This window comes from Columba livia, chromosome 2 (assembly GCF_036013475.1).
Source record: "Columba livia isolate bColLiv1 breed racing homer chromosome 2, bColLiv1.pat.W.v2, whole genome shotgun sequence".
NCBI lineage: Eukaryota > Metazoa > Chordata > Aves > Columbiformes > Columbidae > Columba > Columba livia.
Window position 1 is genome coordinate 93,998,035 of NC_088603.1, and position 23,451 is coordinate 94,021,485.

At 41.2% G+C, this 23,451-nt stretch overlaps 1 protein-coding gene across 3 annotated transcripts in view; it reads right to left on the reverse strand.

Moving 5' to 3' along the window:
- The window catches only part of PTPN3 (protein tyrosine phosphatase non-receptor type 3), a 173,294-nt gene extending 152,168 nt beyond the window's left edge, over window positions 1–21,126 (reverse strand). The window contains exon 1 of one of the 3 annotated variants that reach the window (XM_021281367.2): window positions 20,954–21,126. In XM_021281367.2, coding sequence (XP_021137042.2) covers window positions 20,954–21,080 — 127 coding nt within the window. In that variant the 5' untranslated portion in view covers window positions 21,081–21,126. The remainder of the gene's footprint in view (window positions 1–20,953) is intronic. The other 2 variants (XM_065052841.1, XM_021281371.2) reach the window with 2 other exon arrangements.
- Between the last annotated feature and the right edge of the window lie 2,325 nt (window positions 21,127–23,451).

Here is a 23,451-nt window from a genome sequence, read left to right on the forward strand (position 1 = left end):
CCCGGGATGCACTGCCACTGCCTGTGGTAGCAGTGATTTGAATTCTGCCTGCTCGCACTCTGCTTGCAGACGCAGACGACGTGCTGGAAAGGTGCTGGTCACCCTGGCTGCACTGTTGTCACTGCAGCTGCTGCTGCTGCTGAGCTCTGGGTGACCTGTGTGGACGTGGCCACCTGTGGCTTCCCAGAGCTGTGATGCTTTTATGCACAACAGCGTCTAGAATGTGCTGCAGATAACCAAGATCTACAATCAGCTGTCAGCATCTAAGCAGCAATAGTCTCCGAAGAAAAAAACAAGCAACCTGTCTTTGCTCCCAGTCATCCCTATCAACCAGTAACCAACCGGGAGCCTTGTTGGCAACAGCTGTGCTGAAATCCCATGTTAAGCACCACTGTGTTGGCCATCCCTCCATGATGAGCCCTGCCTCCCCACTGGACTTGTGATTGAGCATTGAGCTGCCCTACACACATGTAGAACAACAATGAGCCTGGATAGCTCATCATCTGCATACAGCTGTTTATAAAACTGAAAGGCTAATAGTAACTCCAGCCAAAATAGAAGTGAACTAAGTATCAAATGTATAATGTCTCCTGAGATAAATAAATTGCATGAGTCACAGGGAGCTGCAATAGCAGAGGCTGTTGAAGTTCAGAAAGCAACAGAGATGTAAATGTCATCTCCTTTTAGGGACTGTGTGCTTGAAAGAAGATGCCACTGAAACCTGCTGTCCTTTACTTCTTCTTTTTCTTTATATTTTTTCTGAACCTCAGTGGCTTTGTGTTCAGCTGAAAGGGAAATCCATAAGAGCGTCTTGCACCTTGGTTCTCCAAACTCATAAGGCTGTAATGCTCTCTGCTTTTGTTTTGGGAATAAAAGGACAGGATCTGGTATCTCCTCACCACAATACATGGCCTGATAAGAGTAAGGCATAACTTTGTTTCAGGGTCTTTACCTTTTTCCAGTTCTTTATGGTGCTAACTGTCTTCAGCTTTCAATCATAGCAACACACCTTGTGATAACAAATCTCAAACATGCTGCTGTTGAAGCTGGAGCTCCAAAATTAATCAGAACAGGATTTCTCTTATAATTTTATTTTCCAAGCTGAACTTTTAGTAATCTGCTGATATTTGTAGCAGTATGAAAGCATTGGTAAAGAAATATTCACAATGTGCAGTCACTCAGCTGGATTTCTACATCATGTTAAAAAAAAATGAAGAAAAATAACTTGCTGGAGACCATTAGTATCTATGATTCTATGAAATACTGTCCTGGGAAATGATGGTCACTGAAGAAATGTTTAGCTGTCTGGCTAATCTGTAGCTTGTCCACTAGAAATACTCAACTGAGTATGGTAAAGCATTGCTGAATGCTGGGCTGTTGCATCACATGCAGGTGTGTGGAAACTTCTGTTGATGGAACCTGTGGCTTGGCGTGGACTTGCCCAACCCTGTGTATTAGGGACTTGTTCTCTTCAGGCTTGGGTGGATCTCCTTAAGATTTACCATCAGTGCTAATCAGTAAGCAATATGTGATTTTGAGGAGTGGGTTTGGAGGGCAATGGTGATCTAGGTGCTGCACAGACATAGTGTAGCCCTGTGGCTTCATCCCTAAAACAACTGGAAGATGCAAAGTGGTGGTGCAAGCAGCAGCAAACTGGGACTTAGCCCTGTACTGGATCCTGTCCTTCTAGAAATGAAAGGACATTCTTCAAGGTATGAACCTGGCAGGGCTGGGTTGCAAGGAAGCCTGTAGCTTCCTCCTGCTGCCCTGCACCAGCTCAGCCCCAGTGCTGGAGGGAGTGAGCGGGATGGACAGGATGTGTAAAGTGCAGCCCAGGGGACTACAGCGCTGGAGCTTCCAGCACTTCTGAAGCAAAGCAGGGAAGGGAAGGTACAAAGCACCTTTTACCTTGCCCATCTGACTTGATCCTCAGGATGAACTGTTGTGAAATATTGCAGTAGGCCATAAGTAGCCTTAAGACAACAGCTACTTTTTCTTTTAAAAAGGATGTATTTGTTTACACAATGACTCTAACATTGGTTCAGTGATCACCACAATATCACCAGTCTTCCTAAAGGTAAAACCACAGCTGTAATTAGATGTACAGCTAACATAATCCATGAAAGCTTTATTGAAGCCCATGCTAATTTGCATGGCTTCATCTTGTGTGATATGTGGAAAGACAACATTGGAATGGCAAAGCCACTATGGAAAGATGGACAAAGGAAAGTTAGTAACCTTCACTTTGAGGTTTTTCGTTCATTTTATTTTTCTTTATTTTTCTTTTTTTTTTTTTTTTTTAATATTATCTCTATTTTATTTTTGCAGGTTTCTGCCTCAAATTAACATTGGCTAATGAAGTTCTTTGCTGTGAACAGTAGGTCAGTTACTGTAAGGATTACATTTGTCTTCAATAAAGCAAATCATGCTGCTATTGCTCCTGCTCAAGGATATGCTAAGAAATGAAGCCTTGCATCCTAATGAGTTTCAGACACATTAGAAAATGATGAATAAATAAGAAAGCCAAAAATAATTTTTAATTACGCGTGGATTGTTCTAAAAGGTAATCGATCTCGGACAGGGAGGTGGCTTAAAATACCTGGTGGTTTAAGAAGAACCATTTCCAAAGGGAACATTAGAAAATTCATCTTTTACAAATGCAACATTAATGGCACCTATTAATTAATGAAGCTCGAAATTAGCATAGCTTTAGTACAAAATTAGATACAAAGTAGCTGTTGGAATCTAAAATAGAAAGTCTAATTTTTTTTCTTCTTGGTTATACCAGCAAAGCAGAAATTAGACTTTGCACTGTAAGCACTTCCTTAAAAATAATCTTTCCTATCTGCAAAATTAAGACTGTGCGATGAAATGTACCTTAGCCAAAAATACCTTAATTGTTGTGAAGTATCAAAGTATCACTGAAACAACTGGAGCAGTACTGATAAGTCCCAGCAGAGCAGCTGAGCCATCAGGGTTTCTGTGTGGAACAGAACTGCAGTTTGATACTTGCCTGTTCTACGGTTGATTTCAAACTCCACGTGACTCCTCCTGATAGCAAAATGAGCCCAGTCCAAATCTATCAGTCATTTTCCTTGTTGACCTGCCAGTCTTCACTATCCTGTTTTCTGTTTCTGATTTTAAGTCTAATTTTTGCATTTAATAACAAGTTGTATCATCTCAGATGAGTTGAATAGCTTGAATTTTTTGTACAGTAGCTCATCCATCCTTGTGCAGCCATGCAAATGTAACACTGATAACCACGGCAGTACTTATACTTCAGCAACGAGGCAACTAAAGCCATGAGAGCAGATAAAGTGCCTCTAAACTCATGTCCATAGGGTATAAATCCAAGCTGGAAAATCCGACCAGACTTCCAGCTGAGTAGGACAAGGTCTGGTTAATTTTATTACAAAGTGGCTAAGGTGCCCATTCCTGCTACGACTGCTAAAACAGTACTAGATGAAGGCAAAACATGGAGATGACACATGTCCAAACAATCTAAAGAGCAGAAGTCTCCAAATTTACCTGTTCTACAGCCTTCCAATGCCTTTAAAACAGGGGATGTGGGTTTTCCTATGAGTGTTTTTCCAACAATAGAAAATGACTTGATGTCAACTTCTATTTTCAAATGGCATGGACCAAGTTGGGCGTAGGAGGAAGGAGCCAGCCAAGAGGAAATTTGAGGCTTTTTAGTTTCCCACTGTAAGCAGGTATGCATTGACTGTACTGCTTCCAAAGGCGTATGCTGCAAGTCAGCATTAATAATAGCTCACAAAAATGTGGCTAAACCTGTGTAATACACAAGATGCAGTCATAGCACCCTGTAGGACAGCACCCATATAAAGCAACCTCCAGATGTTTAATAAACCCTCTATCTCTCCCCAAGTCCACCACATTCACACTCTGTTTGTTCCTAAAAATCCTGTCTCAAACTTAAAAGAATGAATATGTCCGGCAAAGGCAGCAAAACTCAGGGTGACTGGGGATTTTCCAACAAAATGTTTATATTGGAAATTTCCACTTATGAGAACTAAAATGTTTCTCCAAAGTGTAACTGTTAAAAAATAAATTACCCAAAGATACCAATGAAACAAGATATCTTGAGAAGACACCTGATGGACTATGGTGCTCCCACAGCTTGTAATGCTTGTAATACTTGTGGGCTTTTCAGCTGGATCCTTGCACAGCCTTTCCACGTGGAATAAAAACCCCATCGTGTTCCTGCCCAAGAAGCAAAGGTCTGGTAACCTGGGGTTTTATCTTCACTGATACTTAGCTTTAGACTCTGTAATACAGAGCTTGAAAACCTCAAATACCAGTTGACTCAAGCACTGGTTTCCAGACTTTTATCTCATCATTGATCCCTCCTCTCACTGGATCTTAAAAGCCACATGGAAGCAGTGGAAAGTGGACTTTCAAGCTCAATTTCATTCATAAACAAAACATTTTGATTGTTTCCAAAACATTTTTTTTTCTGACACTGTGAATTTTTTTTTCCCTCTACAGTGAAACATTTGTCCTTTTTCAGAATCTTTGGATTCCCAGTAAACATGGAGATTCTCATTTTAAACAGCTTCAACCAAAGTCCAAAAGTGGAAAGAAAGTAGGAAAGTAGGAAAAAAACCCCAAGCCCCAGTAACATCCCCTACGTGGGAAAGCTGTGGAACTTTTTGTTCCTGACAGCAGAATTGAATCATGGGTTAGAAAAAGCAACACCCAGAAGAGTTTTGCATAGGAAACATGGATGAACAGGAACGGCAATGGTCTTTGTCATTATAATGAGAAGAAAAAAGTCTTGATCCCTTTACTTACATAAGCTAAAGATTTAGTATTTCCCTGCTTTTCATCTAAGTGCTTTCCTTGAGTCTTTGCCAGTGGATGAAGAATTAGTCAAGAGGTTTGAGATGATGCGGAAAAAAAAAACAACATCTGCTAGACCTGCCTTTGTTCAGATGTTTGGAACTTGTAGGAGCAATTAGTGCTTTGTTACAACAACTGAATATGGTTACCTTCTGAAGTGACTTGATACATGAATTAGATTCCTTTATGTACTTAGTAGGGACTAGAAGTGGAAAAAAAAAGAAAAAAAAATAGTAAGGTGATTTTTGTTTTTCCCATGAAGGGCAGCAGGGTTTTGGAGAGGGTTATTTTTTTTAATTGTTATTTTACTTAAGAACAGAAAGCTGCAATGTTCTCGAGTTCTCAAAAAAAGTCAGTTTGAAATAACTTTTGTTTTGGGTTCATTGAAATGTTTCCCTTCAACAAACTCAAATTTTGACATTTTATTCGGATTTACAAAAATTTTATTTTAGAGTATTGTGGAGGAGGAGAAAGTTATTTGTGATATGCTTCCTTCTCTCATCTTAAGGAAATGAGGAATACATTACGATGCTCTCGGTGTGCTTCTCTGCTTGCCTGTCCTCCTCCTCTCTTCCCACACCCCCAAAGGGTTTTGAACCTTGTTTTATTCACATCTGCCAGAAAGTTCTGCAGTTCTTACACTCTCAGGAAAGCAGGGTGGTGAGTAAAGGCAGAAAAGAAACACTATTAATAAAACATTAAGGGTAGAAAAAAAATATACACTGTATTAAATGTGGAAGAATCTGCACCAGAGTTTCTCATTATGGTCCCACCACTTGTTACCAGTGTTGGGGAGTTCAGGCTGTCTGCATGATGGTCTCCTGGCTGAATACGTAGTGTTAAACGAAAAGTTCTAAAGAAAAAACAAGAAAGAGCAAAATAGGAAGAAAGATAAGGCTCTGAAGAAACAACCGGGAAGCCTAATATTGACAAATTCTCCTCAGCTGGGAATGATCTAAAAGGGTGTCTTCTCACAATGCATGACAGTGAAAGAAAAAAAAGAAAAATTAAAAAAAAAAAAAAAAAAAAAGGAAAAAAACAAAAAGCAACAGCCAAACAAACAATATCCCCCCAAAAAAACAACCAACCAAACAAAAGGATGATCCCAAAATGTTGCTGTATCTTGCATCTAGAAATCTAGGTAGACCAAATCATCTGCGAGTATTATGGAAGAGTTTCAATTACGGTAAGGCAGGCCCTGGAAGAGAAGACTCCTCATCACAGAGCAGGTTGTTCCTAGCCAGTGATGGAGATTTAGATTGAAAGGAACATATGTGTGTTTTCAAGGAAACATTTAGAAATAGGGAAATGGACCTGTTTCAGCCTTTGCTATAACGTATTGTGCATGTGAGTAGAAGAATCAGTAATATTTTGAAAAAAACCTGTTCATAGGTTATTAGTAAAGCACTAATATTGTCTTCCATAGAAGCGGCCTTAAACCTCCAAATGCAGCTGGGCTTTTCTGGGATCTGGACAGAGAGGATATGACAATACTGGGATCCCACTAGGAGTGCCTGCAAGTTTTAGAGGCAAAAAAGAGCCAAGTGACAGTGTGATTGTGCAAGGCAACATAAACCACTCGGGTGTACTGAGTGCTCTGTAGCAACTGCCCTGTGACACTATTCCCCCAAAAGCACGATAAACTGGTCTTCAATTACCAAGCAGGTTAATTCACTCCTTTAAACATAAACATAGATCTAAAATGAGATTATGTTACATCAGAAACAAGGCGAAGTTTGAAGATATTTTTTGAAATTTGGCTTAATGACTCTTTTGTCATTATAATTCACACCTTTCACCTTCTTAATATCTAGCAATTGCAAATTGGCATCCTAGCAGTAAATGAAAGTAGTATCTTTCACCTCTCCTTTCTGTTTGCTTTACCTGTTCTTTCCTATTTTTTTCTGTGTATTTTTGCAGACACAGTGGATTTTCTGCTAGAAGCTGCTAACCGTTTCCGTTTTGTAACTACTGTAGAGCCAGCTCCCTGTCCTTTGTTTTTAAAAATTAGATACTTTTGCTAAGCTTATAACTTGAAAAAGCTTACTCAACTCTGTACGTTTTACACTCGTTGGCTGACAGTGGATTAGATGAATCCCCGAGCTGGCCAACCTGCATATGGAGCACTATCTGAGGGGTCTCCAGCCATAAGCTCCTTCACTGTGGGATGGGTGGAGCACACAGCTGGCAAGAGGTCTGCAGTGGTGTGGGGGTGATACCCTGGAGATGCGAGGAAAGAAGCCAGCACAGCCTGATTTGAAGGTGGTATTGCTGAGCTGGGCTGGGACCCAGCTGCCCGCTGAGTCTGGTCCCCTCCCACGGTGGAGAGGCCACAGCCCTGGAGAAGTTGTTATCATCCGTCACCACCAATTACTTGCAGAAATTCTCCTCCCTTTAGTTCTCCAGCAGATGTCCTGTGGCTCAGACTCAGGAAAATCACTACACCCATCTTGGACACATCTTCCAGTGGCACAGAAAGTGAGAAAGGAATTTGCCATATCCTTATAAAGTCAAATTTTCCATATACACACAGCTACACAATCTGCCAGGCTGGGAACTGCCCTGTTTCATTTAACACATGCAGGCTGTGCTGCCACTGTGCCCAGGGGGCTGTGGCAACATCCACTACACCCATATATATCTATAACTTGTAGTATGTTATTTATTAAGTATTCCTTCCCAGTAGGATCATCAGTGTTAATCAGACCAGAGAGAAGTCCTTTTTGCCAGGAAGCTTATCCTCTCAAGATTCCAGTTTAATGAATCAGCTTTCCATTTAACTCATTTTATCTGACAGAAAACACAACAGATACGTTCTGTGCAGAGAAGTAACCGTGGGAAATGATGCAAACATCTTTCTGGAGGGAAGAAGCTAGTATATCCACTCCATTTGACAGTTGTCTTTCCTTCAAGCTCTCAGAACTTGCCAAGTAGCTGCACTCTGCTGTTGGTTTTTAGCCTTCTTTCTCTTTCTTAACACTCTGTCAGGAATCAACACTCATGTTTTGTAAACATCTGCACCCCAGTTTAGGAAAGGACTGGCTACAGGGGCAGCAGGAAGAATTTGCAAGAGTTTTGTTGTAGTGTTGACATGGTCTCAGCGGATATAGCAATGTACTTGATTCAAACAATGCCTTGCAGATCTGTTTTCCTCCCTTGGTTAAACAAGATTTAATCTAGTAAAATGCATGGTGACCACCTTTAAAACATATATGGTATGAAAATACTGAATTGTGTATCTGAGATGGAAATGCAGCCCTGTCTTTTCACTGACAACATGTGGTGCATTCAGTATGCTTACTCATCACAGTAACTAGTCTGGTGCATCTTTCCAGGTTTTCAATATTAGATTTTCTGAGCATATAAAATCAAGATGATGGAATGAGTCATCTGATAGATTATTGCCTGCTGAAAAAAAAGCACAGGCTTGTCATAATATTTGCTTACAAAGCACCACACATACCTATGGATCTGCAAAGATAATCAGCATGAACTTGATTACTGCTAATATGCTCTGCTTCAAGTCTCATATACACAGTGTTTTTCTTTTATATAGTAACTTGTTCATTTCCTAGAATAGACAAAATCCTTCAGAGAAATTAATCTGATGAATACAGTTTAATTGGCCTCATTAAAAATTCAAGCAATAATACCAGAATAGCAGTAAAAGTTATTGTTCAAAATATCACTGCAGTCCTGGGTCATTAAATGTGTTGTCTGTTCCAGCCTAACAGAATCTAATACACTTCAGAAAATGGCATGCTCCAGTGGTAAGGAGAGGACACTTCATGTTGCTAAAATGATTGTGGTTCTTTTTTTGTTTGTTTGTTTGTTTTAAAAATTTTGGATACTACACATATGTCTTGCTTTTTGTAAAGCTGAAGAAATTTCACTTTACACATGAATATTATATATTTTCAGCGATAGCTGGGAGACAGAATTTCTGTCTGGTAGTTGCTGCTGCTGCTAATTCTTTACACAGCAGAGAAAAACAAATGACAGCAAATCAAACAACAGTGATATTCAATTAATAGTCCCTCTGGAACCTGGAAGCAGTTGTCCAGTCTACTTCACCACCAGGAGCCTGTACTTTCTCCCACTCCTTTTGCTGACATGCCTGTGGCTTAGCAACTTAACAGCTCCCCACAAATTTTGACTCAGGTCAGGGCTGGCCAAGGGAACAAATTTGGTGGCCTCACTTTGCTCCCGCGGAACAGTTTTCCGTGGGTTGACCTGTATGACAGGTGAGCTCAAGCTGCAAAAAGTCTTTCAAGAAGATGCTTAGGGAGAATCCTGCTCATCTTTCTCCTTCATTGACGTGGGCACTTTAGCTACAAATACCAAAAGCTGACTGATAAGTAACAGTGTCATTTCTAATGAAGAATCAAAGTGAATTGCACCAGCAAGGCGGTCAAGGTAAAGCTGTGGGACTCCAGCCTGGCCCATTTCTTCCAAAATGATGGAAAGTGTTCAACAGGTAATAAAGACCAAGTTTGTTGCACAGCTTTGGACTGAACGCTTGCATCAGGGCTGGATGCCTCCAGCTGAACCTGCAGGCAGCGGGAAGGCCAGGCACACTTCCCCACTGGGAGCCCTTTGCGGGTAAAGAAACATCTGTGGTGGGTTGACTCTGGCTGGATGCCAGGTGGTCATCAAAGTCACTCTATCACTCACCCTCCTCAGCTGGACAGGGAGAGAAAATATAACGAAAGTCTCATGGGTCAAGATAAGGACAGGGAGATTGCTCACCTGTTACTGTCATAGGAAAAACAGACTGGACTTGGGGAAGTTAGTTTAATTTATTACCAATCAAACCAGAATCATGCAATGAGAAAATAAAAACAAATCTTGAAACACCTTCCCTCCACCCCTCCCTTCTTCCTGGGCTTAACTTTACTCCCAAATTCTCTTCCTCCTCACGCCTGGCAGCACAGGGGAACAGGGAATGGGGGTTGTGGTCAATGCATTGCATGTCTCTGATGCTACTTCCTCCTCACGTTCTTTTCCTGCTCCAACGTGAGTTGTTCCCACGGACTGCAGTCCTTCATGAACTGCTCCAGCGTGGGTCCCTTCCACGGGGTGCAGTCCTTCAGGAACAGACTGCTCCAGCGTGGGTCACCCACTGTGTCACAAGTCCTGCCAGGTAACCTGCTCCAGCATGGGCTCCTTTCTCCATAGGGTCACAGGTCCTACCAGGAGCCTGCTCCAGTGTGGGCTTCCCACGGGGTCACAGCCTCCTTTGGGCACATCCCCCTGCTCTGGTGCAAGGTCCTCCATGGGCTGCAGGTGGATCTCTGCTCCACTGTGGACCTTCATGGGCTGCAGAGGGACAGCCAGCCTTATACAATCTGCACAATGGGCTGCAGGGGAATCTCTGCTCCAGTGCCTGGAGGACTTCCCGCCCTCATGCACTGAGCTTGGTGTCAGTGGAGCTGTTTCTCTCACATATTCTCACTCCTCCTTTCTGACTGCAGTTGTGCATTTTTTTCCTTTCCTAAATACATTATCCCTGAGGTGCTACCACTATTGCTGATGGGCTCAGCCTTGCGCAGTGGTGGGTCTGTCTTGGAGCCATCTGGCATAGGCTTAGTCAGACATGGGGGAAGCTTCTGGCAGCTTTTCACAGAAGCCACCTCTCTAGCCATCCCACTACCAAAACCTCACCATGCAAACCCAATGCGGCATCTCATCCTTCTGGCCTGCCTGGGGGAAGGGGAGATGCCAAGACAGCTGGCCACCAGCCCTCATCCCAGGTCTTCTCCCATGGCCAAGAGTGGGGCCCTTGGTGATCAGCAGTGAAGCTGATATTGCAAAGGAAGAAAAAGCTAACAAGGAGGCAGGGAAAAAACAGCAAACGAACTATGATACTGAGGTGTGGAAGGAAGGAAGCCAAGTTGCCTGAGCCCTCCCACAACGTATAAACAAATGCTACAGGCAAAATCTGAAATGGCAGAGCAGAACCACAGTTTCCATAGGCTTTTCAGTCATAGAAGCCATGACTACTAGCTATTAAAACAGACTTAATGGCCAATAGCTTCCTGTCCTCTCAGGTGGTTACAAAACAACAGGGAGGCAGGCACTGCCAGCCCATCCTGTGTCGTGACCATGGCAGATGTCACCCTACAGTAATGGTCCCTCACTGCTTCCGAGGATGATCCTCATGCACAGCACATCCTAAAGAAATGTGCCTTTTTCTCCCCCCCCACGCCGGGTAATTTCTCTTTAATGATGCATAACGAAATTGCTTAGTGTTGTTTTCTCTGAGTGTGAACTACTGCTCATAGGAAGAGAGGGTAGCTCCTTCCTGCAGAACTATGATGGGAGGAAAGGATCTGCCCTCATTTATTTAATAAAGTAAAAATGAATGAAAATAAAAAATATTCTTAATGAAAGGTGATTTTTTTTAATTAAAAAAAAAACAAAAACAAAAACAGAAACAAAACATAATAAACCCCAAATCCAAATAGGAATAGTCTCCCAAATAATTGAGATAAACTTTAAAAGTTCCACTCAATGTTGAAGGAAAAGCGTTAATGGAAAACGTTTCTGAAGCAGAGAGAATTCTGTGTTTATTAACAGGAAAAGTTCAGAAGATTAATCATATAGATTCTTTGATATTTCTCCTTGCAAAAGCATCATCCTAATAAGAAAAAACTTTTTGACAAGAGAACCCTCACTGTTGAATACATGATGGTTACTCTGGAAGAGGGAACAAGAGCTAGCTTGTTGAAATGACACTGCAAATGCAGAAGAAAAGCAGGCTTTACTGAGGATCAGTTCTAAACACTTCTGTAGATGTTTGTCTTACAGATGCGAATTAAGTGGGAGCTGCAGTCCAACTTCTTGGACTACCTCGAACGCAGCATCAGTGGGAGGAACGAAGGTAGAAAAATATCTCATCCTTGCCATTTATTTTTTTCTCTGTTCCTGCTGGTTTTAATATTGGCAGAGGATTCCCTAGGGTGATGGTAAGGCCATTTGCCTCTGAAGTGCAGAGATCAACAGGCAACTCAGAGAAAAGCCATGCTGGGGGAAGAGAAATCCAAATCGCAAGCCAGCAAGTTTAGTGTTTCCACCCATGGTTTTGCAAATAAAAATTTAACTGACCTCTGCTTTGCCTGTACAGCTGCAACATTAATAATAGCCATGCACCTTGTAGATCTGTTGTTATTTCCATCACAGCAAGTCCAAAGCAGTGAACAGAGCTCTGAGTTTTTTTTATATTACTGAAATTCGCATAATTGTGATTTTCTGATCCTTTTCCTGCATTATCATTAAAAAGAAAAAATGAAAAACTCTTTCTTCTTCTACTCAGAGTCCTCTGTCACTCTCCATGCCCACTGTATGTTATCTGCCCCCTCATTATCTCGACCAGAACAGTAAAAGCACAGACAAAAACCTCTGGAGCTAACTTAGAATACTGGATGTTGTATATTACCTAACTAGCCAGGTTCCTTTTGCAATCAGATTTCGATTTGATATCATGGCTGGGAATCTTGAAAATGGTTCTGATTCTGACCTTACTTCTGCTTCACTCTTGTTTATGCACTTTTCTCACCTCCAGAAGCTTTGAGCTTTATTTCCTTTGTTTTTTATTTTACAAATATTAATGTTTTAGGTTGCATGAAAGTCTGAGGTTTCTAGAAAATACTAAACCTAGGGTTTCAGGACAACCCACACACTTCCAGTGCTATACTAAACCATTTCCAGTAACAACCCATTAAATGTGCATCAGTACAGAAATTTTTGGTTGATAGTTTTTTTTTTTCTTTTCTCCCCTGGATAGGAGGTACCTCAGACTTCAGAACAACTTAATTTCTGACCTCATGAAGGTTCCTAGTGCTATTAGCTCTAACCCAAACTCCATTCCTGTGCTTTCTCAGTGGGGGAAGGAGGGCAGAGGAGATGGGCACCCATTACCTTCCTGGCAACACCAGAAGAGCTGCAGGGACATTATTCACAGGTGGTTTGGAAACAGGCCAGCTACAGTATATGAAAGCCAAGTGAAATGCATATGGCAGTCTTGGTCTTTTGAGCTGTTGTGTTCTGATAATATCACACCAAATGAAAAGCAAAACAAAACAACAACATCAGATTTGACCTTCTCTGGTTCTGGACAAAAAAAACATTATCAAGGAGGCTTTTGGCTTTCATATCTCTTCCATCTAATATGTGCCTCCCTAGTGAATGTTTTACAAATCCCAGTGGATTTTTTTTTTTTTTACTTATTTTATTCCTTCTTTATTCTCTTGTCTAGAAATGACAAAATTGGTTCCTAACTTGGAATGCAATTGTTTACGACAGTAAAGCAGTTGACTTCACTGCTGCCGTGCCATCCAAAAGGACTTTGTAATCTGGAAAAAAATGATTGTGTTGAGGAGAAAAGGAGCAATGGCCATTTCCCAGGCTTTTTTGACCTTCTGAGTGAGAACTGGAACTTGCCTAGTGGTTTAGATGCTAATCTGTCTACCCAGTGTGTGGGTGTGCTCTGAGTCACAGCCAACATGTGCACTCACTTCTAAAACAGGGCTTCCTAAATATTTTTGTAAGGGTAACTTTTGTTTAGCTTTCATTTGGCAGAGTCCCACATTGGGAATGGTCAAAAGCTCAGGAAGGACCATATGTTGTGTACAGAGCTGCTGAGAACAACTTTGAAAGTTTTCAAAACTTTTTCTCTCAAACTGAAGAAGAAAAGCCTCACCCCTCCTCCCAAACATGAATTAGGATATTGCTTGTTTCTCACCCACTTGCCAGCAAACTACATCTGTCAGCCTTCAAGTGTGCAACAACAACTGTCTGTCCACAGTGAAGATAAATGTATCTTTTTTTTTTTTTTTTTTGTGTTTGCTGTATTTATTTTTTCAATCCATGCCTAGTTACTTAAACTCAAGGGGCATTCTGCTGAGGACGCTCCAGGCAACTGTAACTGTGCAAGTACTGAGCAAACGGGATACAGTGGCCATATAGAGGCAGCAGGTATCATACAGATTTCTGCAAAGAGAAGTCTTTTTTTAATTTTTTTTATTGTTCTGCTTATTACATAACCGGGAACAGGGATAATGAACATGTTTCAGTCAGAGCATCACAGGTGTTACAAATTGCTTTCTCTCTTGGAGGCCCTGTTATTAACCCAGTTACTGCTGGTAATAATACCTACCGCTCTGCAAATAAGCCTGAAAAATGCACTGGGGCCAGATTCAATAAAAGGGCTTAGATGACTCAGCGTAAGCTGGTGTAATACCCTGTGTTTAAGATGTCAGGCCTTTGAGCAGAGTCTGAATCCTGTACCATAGCTCTATAAAGTGCACAAAGAGTGTTAGGTGCCTGCAATAACAACCCCAAGCAGCTTAGCATGCACCTGCTTAGACTTAGCCAATAAATCTGGCTGGGTGGGGAGAGGAACCTTAAATCCCACCTGACAGACCTGCAAGGAGATACTTGCATTCGGTTGAGATCTGCAAACCAGATCCCTTCCAAAATGTAGTTTTGTGAGTGTATTTTTTTTTCACTTTTGCCTTTTTCCCCCTTCCTTTCAGAGAACTGAGCAGGCCTTACACTTTTTAGTGTTCCTCCTGTGCCATAGTTGCCACACATTCCTATAACACCCAGCTGCTAAAGCTGTAACCTAGGAAGTGGATGTCCTAAGTGTAGCTCCCTGCTTTGGCTGCACAGTGTGTGTGGGAAGGGGGCTTCAACCCCCCCCCACTCCCCAGAGATTATGCAGTTAGCAGCTCTGAATTAGGTCAGTGTGAGTGGGCTGGAGGGATATGCTCTTCATCCTCCAGCTGCAACTGTGCAGAAAACAAGATTCATTAGTCTATGAAGAGAAAGGACATATTAAGCAACCGAATCATGTTTCCTCATGCTCAGGACACTCACCTGACATGAGGGCAACCAAGTTTCTGGCCCTTGTCTATGCTTGATTTTCTGTCTTTTAACCAGGGGTGGTTGTTTGTAAACTGCAAAAAAAGAAAAGAGTCCCAGGAGGGGAAGTAAAACCCAGGCCTGTCCAGCTCTGTGTGGAGTGAGTTGCCATAACCACCACCTGGCTGGTGATGGGGCTGGAATGGGACTACCTGTTGCCAGAATAGCCTCTTTCCTGCTGGCCAGGCTTTGTCTCAAGAAACTGAATGGATTTGAACCCAAATATATTTGAATATTCCCTATTCAAATAGGGAATTAAAATTTCCAGCTCTTCTAAGCAAATAGTCAGGCTACTATGTAGTGCTCAGGCAGAGGAGAGGAATTTTGCATTTCAGCAGCAAACAGCAACGGCCACTGCATGTGGTGAGAAACAGGTCCCCGAAAGCTCAGTGTGCTCTGAGGACACTTGTGGGACTGACTTTCCCTGTGTTAGGCTTAGTTAGGAATGTGTACAAAGCAAGACTTCAGTTGCTCACTCAGCTCCACTGATGTTGAGACAACTCAGGATGTGTGCGGAAGTACAGCTCCAAGCTCCTGGCAAACCTAAGAGCAAATAAGTCCTTGAACTTAATCACCACCACCTTTGTTGGAATTTTAGTCTTAAATGTCTTAGTTGGGTCAAGTTCCAGATCAGAAAATCTTGTATGGATTTGACACCTAACTCCTTTTCATATGAGCAGCAAGGGATCGAGCCCTTTGCAGACTGCAGTACTCCAAGGTACACCATCCCTCTGGAAGGAAACACTATGCAAAGGGTTCATCTCAGTTACCCCATTACAACTTTGACTCAGTGATGATGCTATTGGCAACATAACTGGGCCAAAAATATGGCAGCAGAACTGGGTTCTTTTTTTAGAGGCAAGGCCACACTACAGGATGATGAGGATAAATGCAAGTAAGCAGATCTGTTGCTAACAACAGCCAATCCAGTAGAACCTCCGTCCCTTGTAAATCCAGTGCAGCAGAAACCTCACGGATGTGATGAAGACAAACTCTCCAAAGAGTCAGAAACCTTTCCAGACCTAAGAGCTCAGTGGACCATATATGTACGTGCCTCTGAGATGCAAAGTATATGCTGAGCGGTATGGCAAACATATCCCAAGTCCATTTTAAACTTCTTTCTGCTGTTTTCTTCTTCAGTGTCATTTCCCTTCCTTGTAAAGCCAGCCTCGGCCAGTCACTCATTGTCCCTCAGAAACCATATGCCTGCACGGGGAGCTGAACACCACTAGCTACTTGGTAGCATTCCCATCCATGTTACCACAGCAGCAGGAACAGCAAAATATTAAAGAGAAAGATGCCATGTGGGCAAAGTCCCTGCATCCCCTGGGTTCGTAAGTAGCCTTTGTACAGCTGCCAGGCCCTAAAACAGCCTGCAGAGCTCCGGCGTTCGCTCCCGCTTCTTTTCCTGCTGAGCCTGGCACATTTCTGGGACAACTGAGATTGTGTGCAAAACGAGTAGCCAGCACTGGTTATACCCACTTCATGTGTTTTTCAGAGAAGCATTTTGGTGTCCCATCTACTCAGAGTAAGCACAGCTTAGTTTCCCTAATTATACCCCTCAGTAACCTTTGACTGGTACAATTGTCCTTCTTATATTTCTGACTGGGCTCCACCCTTGCATTGCATAAGCCCTTCTTCCAGAGATAAGTCAACAGAGAGGAATTCACATGGAAATATCTTCCAAAGTGGGGCTGAGATGAGGAGCATATGAAGAGCATGTGTTTTACTTGTGGCTTGTTTTCAGTTTATTTTTTCTCCCTTTGGACATATCCGATCTTCAAAAAGTAAGGAGTGGTACAGACTTCATTTCTCATTAGCTGACTACAGCTATAGATTGGATTGACATAAACTAATATCTTAACTTGGCAAGTTACCAAAAAATCAGGGACAAAAAAATCTGACAGGCAGCATGATTCCCTGAAAAAAATTCCTTAAATAAATCTTCTGTTTTGATAATATGACAGCTCTGTTCAATAACAGTAACTGTAATGGGACTGTATATTTTGATTTATCCAAGAAAGTCAACACCATATGACATTTTGATTTAAAATGTGCGTTAACTGGAACTTACAGGATGTGCATTAGATGGATTAAGAATTGATTCCAAGGTAGATCTTTAAAAGGTAGTTGTCCATGAGGAGATAGTTAGGGCTGTTTTTCTTGTGGTCCACCTGGGACCAGTTCTTAGTCTGACATGCTTTACTATAGCAATCCACAATACAAACAAACCAACCGAAGAATCTGAAGTCTTTACTAACAAATTTGGTAGGTGATTAAAAAAAATAAAAAGTGAGGTTATTAATAGGGAATCACACCTACTTTGAGAATGATCACTTTTTAAAATGGTCAACATCTAAAAAAATGCATTCTGATATGATCAAACAAAAGATTTTTAGATTTGAAAATAGAGAAATGAGGCTGAGGATGAGCAAATATCTGGGAAAACTGTTCCAGGAAAGGACTTTTTAAAGACTCCACCTAGACAATCACCACATTTTTATCTCCTCAAGACACAGAGAGAACAGAGACCTCCCACATTTTTTCATCACCAGACACATAATACCACAGTGCTGATCTTAAGCAGTGAAAATGAAATATATCACTTTTAGAATTCTTTCTCAAATCTTAATTCTAAGTAAGCCATCCTGAAAGTGTATGTTTGACATTTTGTGGCTGGGAAAACTTCGAGATCATAATAAAAAACAAAAGCAAACAAGCAAAGAAAGAAACAACCACCCTACCCCAAACAAAATTCCTTTTGGGTTAAAATTTCCTTGCTTGATTTTGGCTTAAAGGTGATTGCCTTTTGGAAAGACTGAAAAAAATAATTTCAGTAGTTCTTAATTTTGTGACACATAATTAAAGTGTAAGCACAGAAGTTCTGTGTATTTTTAAAAAAAGAGTTGTTCAGACTGATTTTCTTCCCTCTCCCCCCCCTGCTTCTTTTTTTTGTAAAGGTTTAGACCTGTGTGCTTTGTGATATGGTCTTCTAGACTTATGAAAAAGTATATATATGGGCTCTGGGAATACACAAATATTACCAAAAGGAGCAGACCAAGAAAAGATATTCAAAATACATGAAAAAGTATGAAACCATTATTAAAATAAACAATAACACAGAGGCAGAAGTGCAAAAACATGGCTTCTGTTATTTTCCTTTGAAATCTACGTTTGCAAGCAGCTGCTTAGGAATATCTAGGACTATGTCACATAGTTAGGAAGTCTGTTTACCACTGTTCCAGAAGGAACTGCATTTATTAGATACATTTTGCTTTCTAAGAGGAGTTAAATTCATTGTTATAGCAAATGCAGTATATATTCATTTGAAAACCATCTCTGCCAGGAGGGACTTTTCAAAAGGTTTCAGAAAGGTTGACAAGGAAGGTGGTGTGCTGAGCCTAGTTAGGTAGCTGTGCCTGTATGTGATATGTACACCTCCCACAACATTGTTTGACAACTAATAGTTTTTGAGACAGGAAAAATACCCCACAACAGTAGCAAGAGATGGTGGAATCTCTGTGCTGCCATTTTGGACATTTTGTCTTCTTGGTATTGTCATATCTGTCATGAGACAAGCCTTCTGAAGAGAGACCTGACACCAGACGTTACTAATCATTAGTTTGCCCCAGCTGTCTGGTGAAACAGATTGGCAGACCAGAGAAAATCACAGCTAACACTCACAATAAAGGAAGAGTATTCACCTGTGGAGTGAATACCCTGGCACTAGAGCATTAGACCTTCATGGGTCTACAAAAAACATGTCCCATTACTAACTATAGGATAATTTTTCGATCTTGTAACCATCCCAGTGTGTCTTGAAGAACAAAAAATACCCCGTAAGCGTCTTAGTTTATCCTTGAAAGACATTTAGGGAGACAAATGACATTAAGCAGAAGACACATGGAAATGCATCATCGTGGACAGCTAGACCATAGGTTCAGGTACAAAGTTTTGAGTTTCTTGTTGACTTCACATAGCAAGAGCTACAAAGCCAATGGCTCCCAACAAGTAACTGCAGACTCCCAAAGATGTGCCATGCCCATTTTGCTTAGCAGAAAGGATTTCTAAAAATATATGTTTTTTTTTTATTTAAAAGCTAATATCTGCAGCTGGTTGACCTTTGGGAACAGTCCAAGAAAGCACCTAGTTTTGAGCTGAAATCTGTCATCCACTGAGGCACAATTCGGCCCTTTACAGCTAGAATGGACCATTAGTTTGTCCGTTTAATATGTCAGATATGTGCACTACCTGTTCCTGGCAAGTGCTTAATACTGTAAATGCAACAAGGCTGGTCCTCCACATAGTCCTTTCTTCAGCCCATTTGATAACTGCATTGGCTTCAGGGGGGTCACTGCTGATTCATGTCACCAGAAGATGTAATTAGAGTACCCAGATCACCCATCCTGAGGTATTACAGGGCTTCATTCCTCCTATGGATTTATTTCCTTTGGGCCAAACTGATAGAAAAATCTCCCCTTCTCTTTTACACACATGCAAAAAAAAAATGACATGCAGTATAAAATTATATTTCATATACAAAACTGAGCCATTTGAGAGCTCCAGTGAGCTTTTATGTCTTCCATAAAAGGCAATTGGATTACTTTAACACAGTATGACTCTTGTTTTCTTTTTTAACATTAAAGGGAACAACAGAAAGAAAAAAAAATCAGTCCATGAAAGAGAAAAATGCTCACTTACATTGCTCAGGTTACAGCAAAGCTAAAAATAAATCATTGTCATCCTGTTTTTAAAAAATCTTTAATAAGACAATAGGCAGCAGACAGGAAAGCATCACTGGTTTTTTGTTTGTGTTTTGTTTGTTTGTTTGTTTGTTTGTTTGTTTTGTTTGCTTGTTTTTAAACACATATATGATAACTCCAGGTTTCATTCAAACTTGGTTAAAATCAGTTGGTTAGGAGTGGGCTGGCTCCTAAATCAGCTCAGCAGGACACTGTACATAGGAAGATTTTTAACTTTCACCTTTTGCATATGGGACTCTGTAGGTAGTAGAAAAAAGGACAAAATATAAAACATCTCTTGGTGGGTAAACTGCACCTTTGCTGACACCCTTTCCTATTCTGCTGTTGATAACCAACATAAATCACTGTACAAAGTGACCTTTTTACATCCAGAACAAAGGTGATCCTTCCACCTGGAATAAGTTTTAAGTAACATCAATGTGAAGTTGGCAAAACAAGCTGGGCCATTCAAGAGGCAAAGTTTCTTGAGTTCAAAGAGAGAAGGTTTTTTTGCACTGAACTTTGTTCTGGCAGTGTATTGAAGTGGCTTCAGGACATACTAGTTCCATTTCTACCTTTGCTTACTATTTTGTTCAGACAAGTCCAGTCCAGACGTAGATACCTGACTTAATTGTAGTCAGCTACATTTCTGCCTTTCTGTCATATACGTTTTTAGCACACTGGAAATCTGACTTGGTGTTTTTCGGAAGTCTTTTAAAACATTCCTAACCATTTTAAAAGACGACATATACAGATTTTTGATGTTTTTGTTGGTGGTGTTGTTTTTGTGTTTCTGTTATTATTGTTATTTCTTACCTGTGTTACATTTTCTAGTAATAAAAAATAAAACTTCTGGTTATCAAGGAAGTTCTGTGACAGCTTAGTTTGGGGAAGAAGGGATGGATCAGGGAATATTTCCACTATACCGTAACTCTCAACTGACATTTTCATAAAGTATTAGAAAGCGAGCTGATGCCTTAGGAAAAAGAGGCTTTGCATTGCCAAAAAGGCACCGGTTTTAATCATGCTATGTCCTTCTAGAAAATGCTTTCACGGCACTCCAGTCTGCCACTCAGGCTGCTAAATCAAAGCTCATTGTTCACATTCTCCACCACACAAGCAGCCCCACGCCACAGCGCTTTGCAAATACAAGCAGAAAGTCAAAGATTAAAGCAAGTTTCTTCGAGTTGCTTTTATATCAGAGTTCTTCATACAAGTGTCCTTTCTATTGCTTATAAGTACACTAATCACATTTCAATTGCATGCCTACAATATAAAGTTAATAGCTTCCTTATTTCCTTATTTTAGCATTTCCCCTCTACTCCCTCTGTCTTTTCAATTATACTGGCTAGATCATTTCTTTCATTTCCTTTCACTAGTGTCCTGCTCTCATTTCTTATACAAAATCATATTGGGTCACTTACACTTTTCTTGAGGATAAGCACACGACAGCAGCATCTCTTGCTCCACCATGGTGCCGCCTGTTGCAGAGGTCAGTGGTCTTTTGAATAGCGCTTTAAGAAAATGTTTTGGAAAGCTAAGCTCACTCATGCAGGCTTCTGATCTCCTCCAGTACTCTTGGCTTCTGTATGTTGTCACATGTTATCCTCCCTCCTGAGAAACCTGTGAAACAGGTCTGGCAACACGCATCTTGTGTGTCAGAAGAGTTTTAATTGATTCATTGCAACAGGCACCCACCCTCATTAAAAAAAAGAGCTGTTGAAAGGAGTAGTCTCTTAGCGCCTCATTTAAAATTACAGAACTTAACGAATGTGACAGCTGGTGCACTTTAAAGGGAAACTACTTTTGGGTTTGCGAATATACAGGAAATGATTTAAAATCAAACTTACATGCCAAGTAAACCACAGCTAGCGGTATAATTCAGACACTCCTGTGCTGTGGGAGAGCAGGAATCCTGCTGCCGTGCACCACGGTGGCAAGGGCTGCCACTGCGTCTCCCCAAGGCACGATTTCTTGTGGGACAAAACCACCTACGTCCTGGCTACATAGGCCTCTGTCTCCATGAACAACAACTCTGATTGCTACTGATGTAAACAAATTGTGTGGACTTGATTTCTGAGAAATGCTTCCCCAGGAACACGAGGTTAATAGTGCTTCAGAGAGGATTTCTCCAACAACTGCAGAGGTCACTCTGCCTTTCAGCAGCCCCTGTCTGCCCACCTGGGGCTCAGCGAGGACACACAGCACTACCCGGCAAGCCCCTCACAGCTCAGTTAACATCTGCTGCCCTTGTGACCAAGAGAGATTGCAGGCGGACCCTCACTAAGACCTGTATCAATTTCATATCAGGGCACATCTTGTAGTACCCCCACAGCAGTTTCCTACTGCTGTTGCTCTTGCAAGCTGGGGGTACCATTGTCAAGTGCAAACTAGGCTGTAGTTAGCAAGGAACCAAAAAGCAGGAGACGCGGGATTTATGCCTGACTCTGCCTCTAATTTGCCCTGTCACCTTGGGCAAATTGCTTTACCTCTTGGTGTTTCTGTTTCCCCATCTCTCACACATGCATAATTATAGTTCCCATTCTTTGGAAAATGCTTTGAAATCTCTGTACAAAATGCAGCATGAAAGAAGAAGCTATCATTATTGCACACTTGTAAAATATTGGGATGAGGCTGACAATAACCGGTGAGCATTAGAGATTTCATGCATGTGAAGTGGTGTGTTTTAAGAGGAACATGACCTTATTATAATAATGACTTAAAAGTAAAGATACTCCTACAGAATTTGGCAAAAGTTCAGTTTCTGTTTTCACAGTAGAATGCTGAGGGAAAAATCTAAATCAATTCTCACTTCTAGGAACATTACGCCCTCCTGGAAACAGCAAGCCCACCAGAGGTTCCTCAGTGGAAAATGACATAATATGGCAGTTTCCTGCTTTTCTCTCACCTGGGTAAATAAAATCTCTTATTTTGCAGCCTCTGAGTACTTACATTGTACTCAATAGGTCTAAATATGCATCCTCTCTCTCTCTCTCTCTGAAAACTAAAATTCAAAAAGCTTACAAAGATTGGCTTTTTTGCAGTGCAGGTAAGATTGAACAGATTGATGCAAAGTTATGTTTTCCAGATGCTGAATTCAGTCACATGGGAGCCCATACTTGTTTTAATACTTCAGCAAACAAAATGGAAGAGGTGTTTTTATTCACCCTGTTTCTAGAGTGTTGCTCATTAAGGGATTGCAAAAGGGCATGATAGTGACCTGATTTTCCCCTGGAGTTTAGAGCAAATAATTTTTCACCCTCTCTGCTTGGGAAGAGAGCAGCTCCTGGGCTGTGAGAAGTGCAGGGTGGAGCTGCCTTGGCCTTCCTGCCTCTGCTTCGGCTGCCGTAATCTATTCACTTTCCCTCTCAATCCGAAGACATCTCAAGTGATAACAACACTCTTGAGATGATACACTGAGGACCCATATAAGGTTGAAAATGAAGACAAACTTGCAGAAGTTTTCAGGATTTATATTGTCTTGTGTTGTCTGTGAAGAAAATAAGTCATTGCTTTTTTTCCACTGTATCCATTTTCTCCAGAACAGTTTCCAATAGAAATTTATTTATCCGCTGCCCTGCTTAGACTAATATCCTGGGTAATTCTTAACATGGGCGATAGCGCAGAGATTAAGTTGGTCAAAACTGAGTTGAAAATAAGTGGCTGTGGGGAAATAACTTTTTGTGAAATGCCCCTTGATTGCGCACCCATACTGGCACATTCTGAAAGCTTACCTGTCTTGAAACATAATTCTCTACATGACCTAGCATGGCCACCCAGGTTTATTACAGACCAGGAGAACGGTAGAAGTATAACCTACTCACTTCTTACTCCATAATCCATTAATTTCAGAGCCATGTTCTGAGATGTCCTAAGGTTGCTGCACTGATGATTTATAGTAAGAAGTGAATCACTTAGAGCT